The 17,446-nt window shown below is 44.6% G+C and overlaps 1 protein-coding gene across 1 annotated transcript in view; it reads right to left on the bottom strand.

Moving 5' to 3' along the window:
• Positions 1-3,936: 3,936 nt before the first annotated feature.
• The window catches only part of LOC310772887 (polyunsaturated fatty acid lipoxygenase ALOX15B), a gene marked incomplete at both ends in the record, with an annotated part of 64,588 nt that continues 51,078 nt past the window's right edge, over positions 3,937-17,446 (bottom strand). Inside the window, 5 exons of the mRNA XM_083632829.1 lie at positions 3,937-4,116; positions 4,387-4,557; positions 8,943-9,043; positions 13,421-13,536; positions 17,117-17,286. Coding sequence (XP_083488955.1) covers positions 3,937-4,116; positions 4,387-4,557; positions 8,943-9,043; positions 13,421-13,536; positions 17,117-17,286 — 738 coding nt within the window. The remainder of the gene's footprint in view (positions 4,117-4,386; positions 4,558-8,942; positions 9,044-13,420; positions 13,537-17,116; positions 17,287-17,446) is intronic.

Genomic DNA, 17,446 nt, shown 5'->3' with positions numbered 1-17,446 from the left:
ACACAATAATCAAATAGCAACTGGCAATATCAAAACTTAAATGTCTCAAAGGACAAGTAATATAACGGCAGTTTTCAGTTTCAATTGAATATCACATAAACTAGGGTTATCAGGTATAAACCGTCATAATGAAATGTAATATTTAAGAAGAAAGTGTGATGTAACTATTACGAGGTGGTCTCTACTACTGTGAAATTGTGGTAGTAGTAAAAAAGTATATGAAGATACCACAGCTGTGAAGAAAATGACACAGGACAGAGATAACTCTAGACAGAGCAATATTCATTACAATGTGGACATAATGAGATTAACACACACATGCACACTTACAAGCACAATTACAAAAGGACTACAAAAATGACTACAAAAATGGCCGCAAGTCAAAATCTTCATTCAGCCCTTTTGGGGCTCGAGTGTCCAGCGTGAAAATCCAAAAGGCCTCTCTTTTAAGTAGTAGAGAGTTGATGTCACCTCCACGTACAGGGTGTTTAACAAGTTCAATGGCAGAATATCTAAGAGAAGAAACATTATGAGAAGCTTCTGTGAAGTGGACAGCCACTGGGCTTCTGATGTCATTGTTGAGATTCTGGTCTTAAGTGGTCTGGTGGTTTTGCCTATGTAGGCGAGGCCACACGGACATTTGAGCATATAGATGACATTATTACTTTTACATGTTATCACTCCTTTGATTTTAAAGGGTTTTCCTGTACGTGGATGAGTAAAAGTGGTGGCTTTGTGTGTGAAGTTACACTGAGTGCAGTTGCCGCATCTGTAGTTACCGTGAGGGATAGACTGTAAGAAGTGGGGCTGGGTTGGAGGTGGGAGGTAGGCTCTCACAGGTTTCTTAAGTTAGGTGGTCTCTATAGACGATCCAAGGTGGTGTGTCCCTCACTAACACTCCCGACTCCAATCCTGCTTCCCGGCCCCCTGTCCCTGGATTTTCTTCTTTCTCTCCCCTCTCTCCCGATGAAGTGCTTAAACTCATCAGCTCGAACCGAGCCACTTACTGCCCCCTCGATCCTATCCCTTCCCCTCTCCTCCAAACCATCTCACCTAACATATCTCCCTTCCTCACTACCTTCATTAACTCCTCTCTGTCCTCTGGTCTTGTTCGACCTGTTCTAAAGACTGCAAGAGTCAAGCCTCTGCTTAAGAAACCCTCCCTTGACCCTACTGCTATTCAGAACTACAGACCTGTCTCTCTTCTCTCATTCCTTTCCAAAACCCTCGAACGAGCAGCGTCCGAACAACTTTCTCTCTATCTCTCCCAAAATGACCTCCTGGACCCTCTGCAGTCCGGTTTCAAGGCTTCTCACTCCACTGAGACAGCTCTTCTTGCTGTCACAGAGGCCCTTCACACTGTTAAGGCCTCATCCCTCTCCTCTGTTCTTGTCCTCCTTGACCTGTCTGCTGCCTTCGATACAGTCAACCACCAAATCCTTCTTTCCACTCTGTCTGACCTCGGCATTTCAGGTTCTGCACTCTCCTGGTTTGCTTCCTACCTCTCGAACCGCTCATACCAGGTCTCATGGAGAGGGTCCCTCTCCAGATCCTGTCCTCTTACCACCGGTGTCCCCCAGGGCTCAGTCCTGGGCCCCTTACTTTTCCTTCTCTATATCAGATCTCTTGCCTATGTGATCTCTTCTCATGGCTTTTCTTATCACTGCTATGCTGATGACACCCAGCTTTTCCTTTCCTTCCCCCCCCTCCGACACTCAAATCGAGGCTTGCATCTCTGCATGCCTCAAAGACATTGGCGACTGGATGTCTGCCCACCACCTCAAGCTCAACCTTGGTAAGACAGAGCTACTCTTCCTCCCAGGGAAAGACTGCCCTCTCGCAGATCTCTCCATCTCCATTGACAACACCACTGTACTTCCCTCCCAAAGAGCTAAGAACCTTGGGGTGATCCTTGACAACCAGCTGTCTTGCTCAGCCAACATAGCTGCGACAGCACGCTCCTGTAGGTTCTCTCTCTACAACATCCGCAAAATCCGTCCCTTTCTCACAAGAGAAGCGACTCAACTCCTGGTCCAGTCTCTTGTCATCTCCCGCCTGGACTACTGCAACGTGCTCCTGGCCGGCCTACCTGCCACCGACATCCGACCGCTTCAGCTCATTCAGAACGCTGCAGCCCGTCTGGTATTCAACCAACCCAAATTCTCTCACGTCACTCCCCTCTTCCAGGACCTCCACTGGCTTCCCATCTCGGCCCGCATCAAATTCAAGTCACTGGTACTGGCCTACAGGGCTGTACACCAGTCAGCTCCCCTGTACCTGCAATCTATGGTCAGGTTCCAAACCTCTCAGCGCTCCCTTCGCTCCTCCACCAGTGCAGGTCACCTCGCCCCTCCTTCGCTACGGGGGCTCAAAAGTCGCTCATCCCGATCTCGACTCTTCTCGTCCCTGGCACCTCAATGGTGGAACGAGCTTCCACCTTCGGTCAGGACAGCTGAACCACTGCCGATCTTTCGGAAAAGACTAAAGACACACCTTTTCAGGCTCCATCTGGGCCCTTCTTGATCTAACTTCGTTCTCTCTCTTTCCAAAAAAAAAAATCAAGAAAAAAAACGAAAAAAAAACTAACCTAAACTTGTACCACTAACCTAAAGTTGTACCACTGTTCCTTCAGAAGTTGTAGTTGTCATAGACTGTGCTCCATAGTTGATTGCTCTATTGCTGACAAAAATGTGTTATTGTAAGTCGCTTTGGATAAAAGCGTCTGCCAAATGACGTAATGTAATGAAATGTAATGTAATGTGTCAAGGGACTTGAGAGCTGGATCAGATTCTATAATGTGACAGTATTTTTGAATAATAGATTGGAATTCCCTGCCAAGGGGTGAATACTGGATTATACAATTTACTCTAGACTCAGATGCTTTGGATCTGGTGTGGCTGAGACACTCTGCTTGTGATACATTTTCAAAACAGTGACATGCACCCCTTGCTATTCCCATCAGATTATTCTATATCAGATCTCTTGGCAATGTGATCTCATCTCATGGATTCTCTTATCACTGCTATACCAATGACAGTCAGCTCTACCTCTCCCCCCCCCCCCCCCCCCAGACACCCAAATCGAGGCACACATCGCTGCATGCCTCAAAGACATTGGTGCCTGGATGTCTGCCCACCACCTCAAGCTGAATCTTGGTAAGACAGAGCTACTCTTCCTCCTGGGGAAAGACTGCCCTCTCACTGACCTCTCCATCTCCATTGACAACACTACCGTGTTTCCCTCTCATAAAGCTAAGAACCTTGGGGTGATCCTAGACAACCAGCTCTCTAACTCAGTCTGCATCGCAGCAACTCCCCGTTCCTGTAGATTCTCCCTCTACAACATCCGCAAAATCCGTCCGTTTCTCACGAGGGAAGCAACACAACTTCTGATTCAGGCACTTATCATCTCCCGCCTGGACTGCTGGAGCCTGTAATTAATGTAACATTTTTGTAATTGCGTTTTCTGCAAATGTATTTCTACTAATGTACTCCCCTAATGATGTGGTGTCTCTCTTGGTGTGTGTAAAATACTTAATTGCTTAATTGATTGCATTTCCGGTATTATTGTATTCTTTCTTCAGCACAACGCTGAAGAAGGCCTGTTTGGCTGAAACGTCAGTTGTTTGCTGACTGCCCGGATGATGGATTAAACTTTTGAAAGGACATTCAAGTGTGCTGGCTGTTCTCTCCTTCAAGTAACTATTTTGTGCCTTGCACCTGAGTTTTTAACATTTTGTGAGTGTGCTCGCTACTATTTTGGTTGGACAATAATGTAATGTAATGTAATGAACCTGACAATAGCTTTTTTGGTTTGAATTTGAGTTTACACCTCGTGGTGCAGCATGAGGCCAGGACATAAAACTTGTAAGATGTTTATTTTCTTTTAATAACGTTATTTATTAACGTAATGTAATCTGTTCAATTAATTTTGACTTTAAATAGCCACGCTGTTCTCAATGCGTGTAGGACAGAGGTAAGGGTAGGGAAGCTCTAGCGTCCTGTTCCGCTCGGTGATGTCATCAGAAATGGCCCTGAGTTCAGCCTGCACCTCCTCCATCAGCCTGCGGGGGGCGCCGCCTCTGAACACTGCCTCCTGGTAATGACACAGAGGAACCTGCCAGAGGAAATGAAGAGTTTGGCTTCAAAGCATCAATATACAGTAATATACAATAATATTTACTATATCTGATCAAATCAACAGCTAATACTGAAAAATAATCTATCAATTCTCTGTATGTGTAATTTCAACAGAGTCAACAAGTCAACTTCGCTCCAGTGCCAAGTCAGTCTCACAGACGGACAGAGCACAGACATACAGACAGGCAGGCAGACAGACAGACAGGCAGGCAGACAGACAGACAGACAGGCAGGCAGACAGGCTCACATAGTCGCTGGCGGGCTGGGACAGCAGCGTCAAGGCACTCAGCACGCCGCAGGTGGAGCTGACGTCCGGCAGGAAGGACAAGATGTCCCCCTCCGTCACCATGCCTTTAGCCTGCGGGGGCGGACGCAGCATGGAGCCTGGGGCGTTCGGCATCCACAACGCAAAGTCCAACTGAGGGAGAGAGCGAGGAGGGGTGAGAGAGAAACAGAGGGGGGGGGGGGGGGGGGAGAGGAGGGGGGGGAGAGAGAGAGGAGGGGAGAGAGACAGAGAGAGAGACAGGCTCCAATATGTGCAGAACTCAGCTGCCAGGGTTTTTATGTGCAGAACTCAGCTGCCAGGGTTTTTACCTGCACTAAGCCCTGGCAGCACATCACCCCCACCCTCATCCATCTCCACTGGCTCCCGGTCAAGTCCCGCATCACTTACAAAATCCTGCTCCTCATGTACAAATCCTTCCATGCACTTGCCCCCCAGTACCTGTCTGACCTCCTCCACCCCTACACCCAGTCCTGGAATCTGAGGTCTTCAGACATTGGTCTCCTCTCCATCCCCCACACCCGCCTGCGAACCTTTGGGGACAGAGCTTTCAGTGTTGCGTCCCCCACCCTCTGGAACTCTCTCATGGCAGAGAGTCGCAACGCACAATTAATGAACACATAAAACATGAAACAGATACAGTCACCTGAAACATGGTAAAAGTGTAAAAAGTGCCGGATTTAGCACAAGGCTAATTTCCATCCGCAGTCCCCAAACATAAAAACAGAGGGATAAAAAAGGCACAGTAAGAGCTACATACATAATTAATAGAACACACTGAAAAAGAAACATAGATAGTAAGGTACACTCAAAAATACAAAAATGACAGAAAACATACTATAACTGATTACATGTCTGGTTGGCTTTCAAGCATTGTTTTAATTTACTTCTAAAAGTGGCCAGGGTGGGGCTTTCCCTCAAGGAAACTGGGAGACTGTTCCACGTTTGAGTGCCTTTTATAGACAGGACGTTTTGATCAAACGTGATCAGTCCTTTGTTTGACCTGGTGCCAAGTCCAGTGATTATTTTCTTGTGCATGAATTCTTGAACAGGAAGGGGGGCTAGTCCGTGTAGGCACTGTGTCATTCAACCAATGTTGGACCTTGTTCAGAACGTTTGTAAGACTACATGAGATCAGATCGTTTTTTTACCATGTACAAAAATGGCCGCATCATCGGCATACATTTGTACATTAAAATCAGGACATACATCAGGCAGGTCATTGATGCACAGGGAAAACAGTAATGGCCCAAGGATCGATCCTTGTGGGACACCAATTGGATTGTCGAGATAAGGGGATTTGACACCATCAACCATGACACACTGTTTTCTGTTTGTTAGGTATGACTTAAACCATTGTATTGTGTCTGCAGAAACATTTTAATGAGATAATTTTCCAGAAGTTGTTTGCATAATACTATTTAGCAGAACATTTGTATGTAACGTCAAATGTTACACTGAAAATAGGCTTGCCTTTCTAATATTGTTTTTTCTTAGTTTGTTTTTGTTTTTTTGCTGACAGTGCCGCCTGATAGCCTATCGAGAGGGAGGCATCGTCGTATTGTTTTGCCAGGGTGTGTTGTGCAGGCGATCCATGTATGCTTCACCTGATGGACAATACCGTGGCTTCCAGCAAACAATCCATGACATAGAATAACTATTTGAACTCGTTTGCGCTGCGTTTGCGTGCCTCTTATTGCTATCTTCCCAGATATCTGCCTCCACCGTCCAGTTTTGCGCTGTGATGACACAGGTGTAGGCGTGGCCCAGGCATGTCGGTGGGCCTCTAGCCTATCATGTGTATCGCGCAAGTGTCATTTAGCGCTGTGGGGAAGATACCGTCGGTATGTGCCGAGCGCAAAGAGAGGTTTGGGAGTTGCCCGTTCCAAAATAGGCGTTGCAGCGCAATGTGTTAGAAAAAATTGCCTGAACATAGTGCTGCATTAAAACAGGCAAGGAAACATGACGTTCAACCTCGAAACCGTAGCAAAACATTTTCAGATTTATTGTGGCTTGAACACAGCCTAGGAGAATCATTTGGACGTCCGGTCGGAATTTTTCAAAATAAAAGCTTTCATTCAAACTCAATACAACACATTGAAAATATACAAAGGGGCTTTAATTTTGGTATTTTTCACATTTCATATCTGGCTCCAATAGACGGAAATCCGTCGTAGCGATGGAGAACTTTAATCTTTGTTTGCGCTGAGATGACGTGAAGCGCAGCGGGCCGGCACGCCCACAATTAGGGCTTTGCCCTAATTGCGGCCCTAATAGCGGCGCTATTCCAGCGCAAAACAGGCGCTAACACAAAATGACCGCTGTCGGGAAGATAGAGCCCTTAGAATTAGCTAGGCATATATTTTCCATTTTCTGTAGGCTACATCTTGGACAATACCATGCCTTCCAGCAAACAATCCATGACATAGAAGGGCATTCATTTTTCATTTTTTGTAGGCTACATCTTGGACAATGCCGATTAGAACAACTCTTTGAACTTTGAACTACGCTTTTTGGACATCCATTTTTCATTTTACATAGTGTTTACATATTGTCAGAACTTGTATTACAATTTCAAATATATGTTGCTTGTAGTTTGGTTATTTGCCAATTTAATCAGTCATGCCGGTATGGGGTTGTAAAAGCTGTAGCCAGGTTGATATTTACATTAGATGCAGTAGATTATTTGAGGTCTTTGAGCAGTTATTGTTGGCATCTATTCATTCTGCACCTGCATCAATACTGTGTTAACCAAAGAAACGCAAACTTTTTACTGTTGTAAAAGCAAAGTATAAACACATGGGATGCAGAGCTGTTGATTTTCAGACCAACCCATAAAATGTCTTAATTTATGCCAGTAGACACACATCAATTTGTAATAGAAATCCTACTGCATCTTACAATCCCCAAAATACATAATTTTCTAAGACAGTGGTTCTCAAACTTTTCATGTCAAGGACCCCTAAACTGACCCAAATTAGACCACTGACAGAGTCAGAGTCAGAGTCAGTTTATTTACCATTTGCAGTCGAAACTACATTGGAATTGGGGTGCAAGAGCTTAAAACATAGACACATATATGACAGGTCATGACAACATAAAATAGCATAAAAAGACAGACAATAAAAAGGTTTAAAAAGTAAATAAGATAAAATAAAAGAATAAAACAATAAAATGAGACAGGTACATCTGTGGATAAAGGCCCGACTCATCCCGCTCACTTATTAAAGTGCAGGAACAAAGTGCACAATCACACATAAAGTGCACAGTAGTAAAGTGCCTAAGCAAGGATCAAATTGCATGAGAAACCAGTATAAGACATCTTATACTGACCCCCATTTGATAAGATTATGTCCCAGTCAGACACCCCCATCTGATAAGATTTTTGCTTTAGATGTTTTATTACAGAAAGTGTATGAAACCCATGACCATAATAGTCCTACATTCAGTCATTGTGTTACTTATGGATGGAATTCACATCTGAATGAAAACATATTTGAATGATTTCAAATCCTTGACTTCCTGTGGTAAGTGATGTAAAAAAAAAATATATATATATAACTTTATAATTCACAAATTGAAATTGATGATATATGCCAAGTCCTGGAAAGTGAAAATGTAGGTAGGGAGGGGAGGCTGGCCAGCGAGGATGGTGAAAAGGTGACAAGGGCATACATAAAACCACATTTTGGGATGACAAAGGTGACGGTCACCTAAAGGGGACTATTTGCATCCCTGCAAATCCTACGAAGTCACATACAGAGAATTTAGCCAGAAATATATTTGTAAGGGTTACACCAGATTATCTTGCAAATCAAGCCCTTTTCGAGTGAATAAAATATGTACATTGCAGCTATCGACATAGAGCTGTAGATTTTTATTGCAAGCAGTCTTCCCTCAGTCTTCTCCGTGGCTAGAAAAGAACGTTCATAGTCCTCCTCTTTGAAATGGCGACTGCAAACTGCTAGCTATGCTAATGCTAGCTACCCAGGGTAGCCATATTTTACAGCGCTCTGGATCTTTTGGGAAACAATGCGAAATAAGCGATTTGCCCGTTTCCTCTATACTTCTCTCCTCTTCTTCGCCATGCATGAGCTAACTACACATTTAACCCTTGCCATATATCGTTTGATGAACAAACAAAGTAAAGGTGAGTACAGTAGTAGCAAGTTTGTGTGAAGCGCCCGTAAAATCACCGGCCAAGCCTGCGGGTTGGGCGTGGACTTAGAAGGCCATGAGCCCAGTGCATTGTGGGAAGTGGAGGATTTCTTTAAGTTTAATAGTCTTAATTATATTAATATGACTTGAGTTTCAGGTTTCAGTTTTGTATAGAAACAGCCGGTAGAAATGCGTTTTACTTTTATACTTTACTACATTTCAGAGCCTGTACTTTTTACTTACGTTAGTAAACAAGTTGAATCAGTACTTCTACTTTTACCAGAGTATTTTTTACACAAGTAACTGTACTTCTACTTAAGTAAAGAATGTGAGAACCTTTCCCATCTCTCTTTGTGTCATACCTGGGAGAAGTTGACGGCGGCGTGTAAAGCTGAAGAGCAGAAGATGATGGCCGTGACAAACTGACAGACATCTGCTTTGGTCTGGAACGACTGAGGGAACCCTGAGAGAGACAGACCGACCAATCAGCTTCTACCACTGAGACCCACTGACCAATCAGCTTCTCACACTGAGAGGAGACAGACCGACCAATCAGCTTCTGACAATGAGAGGAGACAGCCCAACCGATCACCTTCTCACACTGAGACCCACGCTGCAATCAGCTTCTCACACTGAGCACCAGCACCAATCAGCTTCCCGTTAGTGCGAGTGAGGCAGGCGAGCCAAACACTGATGTTAGCTATAGCTAGATAGCAAAGTCCACATTAGCAAGCATGCAAGCTAACGTTTGATACATCTAGGGGGACAGCTGGCTGTCTGTACCCCGGGAGAGGTGCTTATGTGTGGGCCACTGGCCCAGCAAGGTCCGGCCTGTGGGTAACGTAGGTCCCTGGAGGATGGTAGTACCAGGACCATAACCAAGAGGCGCTACGGGGAGAACCCTGGCGGGAACTCACCAGGCAAGACCGCGGCTTCGCTAAACCCCCACCTCCGGCCTAGCGGAGCCGACGTTACACACAACTACAAAGGGCTTCCAGAGGAGCTGACTTTTTCTCTCTCAAAACAATTGAAAACCACCGTCATGTTAAAGCTGAGCAAGGAGATCGATTTTATTTCACCAGAGCCGAAGGCAGCAACACAAAAGACTGATGGAAATAACAGAAGAGACGGTAAGCCCCACTAAACTGCTATCCAGCATTGACAGTAGATACAGTAAACACGTTTCTGCCTGACCAATCAGTCGTCTGCAGTGTTTTCACGTCACCGTATGGTACCGGGTCCACAGCGCTGGAACCTCAACAGAGCAGGCACCAAAAGCAGCACGACTCAACCCGGGCTGTCCAGGTTTTTAATCGGTGGAATGAGACAAAAAAAGCGAGACGAGCTGGGCGGGGCCGCGCTGATACCATCGGTGGAAATGGGCCATAGTTGGGGTAGAAGCGGACTGGAGGGTGGGTTGGGTGAGGGGGCTGTCCTGGGACTCAGAGGCCGACCATGGAGCTCATAGCGCGGGTAGAGTTGCTAGCTAGCTAGTAGCATAGCTAGCTGATTAACCAGCCAGATCAAACCCGGGAATGTGATCAACATCGTTCATGAATCATACAAACATTCTATCATTCTATAAAGACACTAATGCACACAAGCATAGAATATCATATACGCAGGAAGTTAAATTCAATAACTTTTAAGATGTTTTTTAAGATGTTTTTTCAATATATTTTAAGACCTTAATGCCACTGTCATTACATTAGCGATAGAGGTGTAAATCAAAAGTTTCATCACGATACGATACTATATCGATTCTTTGAACAACGATACGATATTTGTTGATATTATAAAGTCTGCCAAGCTACAATTTTTGTTACAATCAGTTCCGTTTGACAATTTAATTTCTATTTCAGTTGTTCCATAAAACTGGGTCGTGACCCACAGGTAGGTCACAGGACATTTTATTTGGGTCGCCAAATTAATTTGCAGAATTTCTTCCACAGTCATTCATTTAAAATGTGTATATTGTTTTACTGAGACAAAATAAAAACAATGAGACAGCCTGTTAACTCCGTCTAAATGCATTTATTTGGTCTCATTTATGAAGTATTTATTATGTTTTCAATAACGTGCATAAAACAAAGTTGTGATTTATCAAACATATCTCTTTGAAATGGCTGGTTTACCAATTATATTCAAGATAATATAAGGTGATGCAGAAATGTCAGTAAAAATGCCAAGGAATGTTTATTTATGCATAGACAATTGGGGTGAATTTTTGTGACCCAATTCACAATAGGCCTTAAAGGTTCTATCTGTAAGTTTGGCCGGAAAATAAATGTTCACAACATTTGCTTTGTTTGCTTTCCCGGCAAATTTACCTCTTGTCCTCATGGCTCCGGCGGAAATACCAACGAAGAAGACGGCTAACAGGAAGTGGCTAACGTTACATTCGTCGCTAGCTGCCAGCCAAAGCAAAGAACAACACAGACTCCAGCAAAAAGTCCACACACACAAAAATAAATAAATATTTATCTAGTGATGCCCGTCTGGCCAGACAGCAGCAATGTGACCGACATCGGGGGGGAAACTAGAGTCGGGGCTGTATGTTTTCGGTTAAGGGATGGACCTTGCTGCTTGTAGCTGCTGTAGCCTAATGTGGTTTTGAGCAGATAACGTTAGCTGCTTGCTAATGGATTTACCACCTGCTCAGAAACTCCGCTAACATTACCATCTTGTGTGAAGTAATGCAAGTCGCAAAAATGCCTGACAATACTACCATTATGCTTATGGTCATGGAACATTATTGTTTGACTGCAGTTAGCTGCGGTGGTGAGACTGCCTATTATAACGTTAGCTTGATGCTATACGTGGCTAACTAATAGATTTAGCTATATTTATAGAAATTACCACCCAGCCCCACTAATAACGCTACCGTCTTGTGTTGATAATGAATATAACAGTCGTAAATATGCCTAACGTTACTGTCTGTTATGCTTATTATGGTACATTGTTTGTTCAGTTTGGTCAACTATTAGACGGTACCGAGGGAGAAGGCTCTGACTGCAGTTAGCTGCATTGAGACTGCACATTATTATAACGTTAGCTTGATGCTATACACGCCACTAACTAATAGATTTAGCTATATTTATAGAAATTATTACCACCAGCCACACTAATAACGTTACCGTCTTGTGTTGATAATGAATGTAACCGTCATAAATATGCCTAATGTTACTGTCTGTTATGCTTATTATGGTACATTGTTTGTTCAGTTTGGTCAACTATTAGACGGTACCGAGGGAGAAGGCTCTGCCTCTGACTGCAGTTAGCTGCAGTGGGACTGCACATTAGTATAACGTTAGCTTGATGCTAATCACGGCTAACTAATATTGATTTACATTTATAGAAATTACCACTGAGCTCCACTAATAACGTTACTGTCTTGTGTGGATAATGAATATAACAGTCGTAAATATGCCTAACGTTACTCTTATGCTTATGAAACATTGTTTGATTGTTAAGTTTGGTCAACTCCAGGCATGCCAACCCGTTCTCACTCTGAGCGCGTCGCATATTGACGCTTTGTCCTGTCCCTTGTGCGTCGCTTGTTACTAACATGGTACCCTTGAGCGACACATGAAACGACTTGGGCTTTCCGACTAAACTCAATGCAAACCCATGGAAGTCATCTTTGACGCTTATGGCAACTGCTCCCCTATTAGCCTAACTGCTCCACCATTAGTCAACTGCTCGCCCATTAGGGTCTGGAGGAGCTAACCTCTCCCAGACCCTAACCCTAAACCTAACCTCTCCCACCCCATGCCTAAACCTAACCTCTCCCAGACCCTAACCCTAACCCTAACCTCTCCCACCCCATGCCTAAACCTAACCTCCCCCAGACCCTAAACCTAACCTCTCCCACCTCCCACGCCTAAACCTAACCTCCCCCCAGACGCTAATGGTGAGCAGTTGACTAATGGGCGAGCAGTTAGGCTGATGGGGGAGCAGTTGCCATAAGCGTCAAAGTTGACTTCTATGGGTTTGCATTGAGTTTATTCGGAAAGCCCAAGTCGTTTCATGGGTCGCTCAAGGGTACCATGTTAGTAACAAGTGGCGCATAAGGGACGGGACAAAGCGTCAATATGCTACGTGGTCGGAGTGAGAACGTGTTGGGCATGCAGGGTAGTACCTGGCTCACGGTAAGGTGAATATCCTTATCCATTTTGCCGCAGCCAATGCAAGCCAAAACACGACCAAACATGCCAGTGGCATGTTTGTGGCAGCCACAATAACGCCCGATAATTCATCCAGAATCCTTCCTGGGCATCCTGGGCTTCCTGGGCTGATCTGACCAATAAATTGTCCAGGTTGCCGTTTTAAAGTGACTTTTATGAGTTAACGTTACAAAGCAACCAACAGTCTGCTGTTGCCAGGCAGCTGCTTGTGCGCGTTTGAGTATGGTGCCCGTGCGTCAGCTCGTTCGCCTGCAGTTACTCTAACGGCCACCCGTGTCAGTAATAGTTAGAACTTACGGATAGGACCTGAAATGAATGGTGAAATTAGCTATATGAACCGAAACTGTGTTTTTAGGCTGTAAACTTTTTTTTACTTTTTTTTGTCATGAAGTCCACATGCAAGTTTTGTCAATTCAAATTATTAGTATTATTATTATTATTATTATTAGTAGTAGTAGTAGTAGTAGTAGTAGTAGTAGTAGTAGTAGTAGTAGTAGTAGTAGTAGTAGTAGTAGTAGTAGTAGTAGTAGTAGTAGTAGTAGTAGTAGTAGTAGTTCTGCATTGGCGTCAATGCGACCAAGCAAAACCACCCCTGCCCCCCCACACACAGACACCACACGCATATACTCACGCACATACACACACACACTGACCTGAGCTGTGTGTGAAGCCGTGTGTGTGGATCTCTCTGATCCACAGTTGGAGCTCGGCATCTTGCTGCACGTGGTCATCTGAGGTGTAAAACAGATCCAGCCAGCAAGCCACAAACCTGACAACAACAAATACAACAAAACTGACAACAAAAAACACAACAAACCTGACAACAACAAACACAACAAACCTGACAACAACAAACACAACAAACCTGACAACAACAAACACAGCAAACCTGACAACAAACACAACAAACCTGACAACAACAAACACAACAAACCTGACAACAACAAACACAACAAACCTGACAACAACAAACACAACAAACCTGACAACACCAAACACAACAAACCTGACAACAACAAACACAACAAACCTGACAACAACAAACAACAAACCTGACAACAAACACAACAAACCTGACAACAACAAACACAACAAACCTGACAACAAAAAACACAACAAACCTGACAACAACAAACACAACAAACCTGACAACAACAAACACAGCAAACCTGACAACAAACACAACAAACCTGACAACACCAAACACAACAAACCTGACAACAACAAACACAACAAACCTGACAACAACAAACAACAAACCTGACAACAAACACAACAAACCTGACAACAACAAACACAACAAACCTGACAACAACAAACCTGACAACAATAAACACAACAAACCTGACAACACAACAAACCTGACAACAACAAACACAACAAACCTGACAACAACAAACCTGACAACAAACACAACAAACCTGACGACAACAACAAACACAACAAACCTGACAACAACAAACCTGACAACAAACACAACAAACCTGACAACAACAAACACAACAAACCTGACAACAACAAACACAACAAACCTGAGAACAACCAACACAACAAACCTGACAACAACTAACACAACAAACCTGACAACAACAAACACAACAAACCTGACAACAACCGGGGGAAAATATCCAATTTGCACTTCAAATTAAAGGGTCAGTTCAGCCACAAATGAAAATTCAGTCATTATCTATCTATTAGATTATCAGATTGCTACTCGGCCTTCAAATCTAGTTGCTGGGACTCCGGCCCGGAGTGTGTGTTTAGGCAGTGGTTCTCAAATGGGGGTCCGGGGACCCCCAGGGGTCCTTGAGGGGGTTACAGGGGGTCCCCAGCCAAAAGGGGGGTACTTTATTTTCACTATAATTCCATTCATAAGTAACACAATGACTTTTGGTCATGGGTTTTATACACTTTCTGTAATAAAACATCTAAAAGCATCAATCTTATTATCATATGGGGGTCCGTGGGACAAAATCCTATCAAATGGGGGTCTGTGGTCTAATCCTTGTCAGTTTAGGGGTCCTTCATGTGAAAACATTTGAGAACAACTGGTGTAAGGTATCGGTAGGTGGTGCTATGCCAAATTGCATGAAATTCGGCTGAACTCTGAACTCCAACAGGTCCCCCCCGTAAGCACACTCCATGGGGTTGAAGTCGATCCGACAAATGGTTCTCGAGATATACCGTTTTGTGTTTGCCAGTAGGTGTCACTATGCCGAGTAGCACGGAATTCGGCACTGAACTCCGTCAGGTCCTCCTAAGCGCACTTCTCAAGTTTGAAGTTGACCCGGCGAATGGTTCTCGAGATAAACCACTTTTTGTTTGCCAGTAGGTGACGCTATGCCGAATTGCTATTGCCAACTATCAGAGGTAAAAACAACAGCAAAGCAAAAGCAACAACAGTGGGCTCTATCTTACAGGCGCTATCCTTTTGTGCGCTTTCCGCACCTGTTTGCGCCTGCCTTATACTATCGTCTCTGCACGATCTGCCATGCGCAAGTGTCCAGGTGTTATGCAGAGTTTTGCACCCCCGCCGCCAAACGCATCCCCACCTCACGGGAGCATATTGTAATGATTTATACAGAAACGTAACTGTTTAAAAATGATATAATTGTTTGGGTAGACGTGACCTCCCTGTTTTTAAGTTAAAATAGCCCCAAAATATGGTGGTGATGCAATTAAAAACGGGGAAGCATAACTCGTCACAACAACGGGCACAAACGCAGATTAGAGGCGTGCCAAATCATTGATGCACGGCGCAAACGGGATTTGGGCGGTGTTAACCACCAGAATTATTCACAGGTATGGCCTGGCAATGACTGGGCGTTACAATCAAACCAGATTCCCGACTTGCACTCCCTGTAATACAGTTTGCGTGAGGCATGCTGTAATTTGGATAGGTGTAGGTCTATTGACTGTATATACAGTATTATCCCTATCTCATAACGACACCATCACATCATATATACCTGACACCTGTCTTGTGATGCAATTCGGGTTATTTTGTTGACTAGGGTGGGACAATACAAACGTGTTTGCAGCGGGTAAACAGCGGAGACAAAAGAAAAGATTGGAGGATTTACAGTGGACTCAATTAAAACAGTCTCGTAACGACTCGTACCGAGGACAGAGAGATGGGAAGAGCTTGTGACAGATCGGCTGTGGTGCCAACGACCCTCCGGGTTATGGGATAGCAGTAGGTGAATAGCCTATTGCAAGTAGACTACAATGTACAAGTTTTCTCAATTAATTTACCATAACCACTCCTTGCGATGTGAGTGATACAACTTTCTCAGTGAATTATAGTTGATTGCCTCACCGAATAATCTGCTGGTTACCCAATTTAAGCAGCAGAGTTTGATGTCCTGGGGTGGCACGTCCGTGTGTAATGACGTTTCAAGCGCAGCGAGTGTTTTAGCGCCTGGAGCACAGCTAAGAGGTCCTTTTCAAAGCTCTTAGCGCAAAGTAATTGCACGCTGCTGACGATAGGATAATGCCATCTATCCCCACATTTTAGCACTGAAACGCTTTTGGCATGTAGCACACCTATGCCCAGTACAATTATAACAGGCATGCGCTTGTGCCCGCCCCCAATTTGCATTGCGCACGGCGTTAAATGAGCACAAACGCTAAATTACCGCTTTGCGAAGATAGGGACCTCAGTCTCCAATATTGCTCACCTTGCGTAGTCCAAGTCTCCACAAAGCCCTGAGATGCTTTGTGGATAAAATAATGTTTTTATCTGAAAGCCCCCTTCTTCTTGGATATGTGGCTGCAGTTCAGATTTCGACCAAAAACCTGTACATGACATATTTTCAAGTCAACTTGGGTTAGACTAAGATTACACCAGATGAGCATGGAGTCTTTTTTTTTACTTTGAAAGTTGGTCCCCATCCACTTCAATTGGTTAGGATAATTCTGCAACAGTGCACCTCCAGGAATGTTTTGTGTAAAAAACTTCACCCGGTAGGGTCTGTTAGTTTACCTGTGCAGAGCAGCCTGTAGATGGGGTGTGTTAGTTTACCTGTGCAGAGCAGCCTGTAGGTGGGGTGTGTTAGTTTAACTGTGCAGAGCAGCCTGTAGATGGGGTGTGTTAGTTTACCTGTGCAGAGCAGCCTGTAGGTGGGGTGTGTTAGTTTAACTGTGCAGAGCAGCCTGTAGGTGGGGTGTGTTATTAGTTAACCTGTGCAGAAGAGCCTGCCCTGTAGGTGGGGTGTGTTAGTTTACCTGTGTAGAGCGGCCTGTACTGTAGGTGGGGTGTGTTAGTTTACCTGTGTAGAGCGGCCTGTAGGTGGGGTGTGTTAGTTTACCTGTGTAGAGCAGTCTGTAGGTGGAGTGTGTTAGTTTACCTGTGCAGAGCAGCCCAGACCTTGGTTGCGTCCTGGGCATAGTAGCTGCTTGGCAGAGTGTCCAGGCCGCGGTCGGCCAGGTCATCTGGGACACACAGCGAGCGGTACTGAAGCCTGGCCGCCGCCCGGGAGAGGAGCAGGGGCAGCGCCTCCAAACCACCGCCCACCGCCTGGACACCAGGGTGGGGCAGTCAAGTAAAGTAGCACATTAATGTAATTTTATTACCTTCCCAGTAGTCTCTCCCCAGACTCAAATATTACGTAGAATCGCTGCACTCCGCATACTACATAAGTGAGTCTGTGCCAGTTAACAGCCACTGCTGGTTTTGA

The sequence above is a fragment of the Poromitra crassiceps genome, assembly GCF_964638095.1.
Source record: "Poromitra crassiceps genome assembly, chromosome: 1".
In the NCBI taxonomy this organism is placed as follows: domain Eukaryota; kingdom Metazoa; phylum Chordata; class Actinopteri; order Beryciformes; family Melamphaidae; genus Poromitra; species Poromitra crassiceps.
This window is presented reverse-complemented; position numbering and strand designations above follow the sequence as displayed.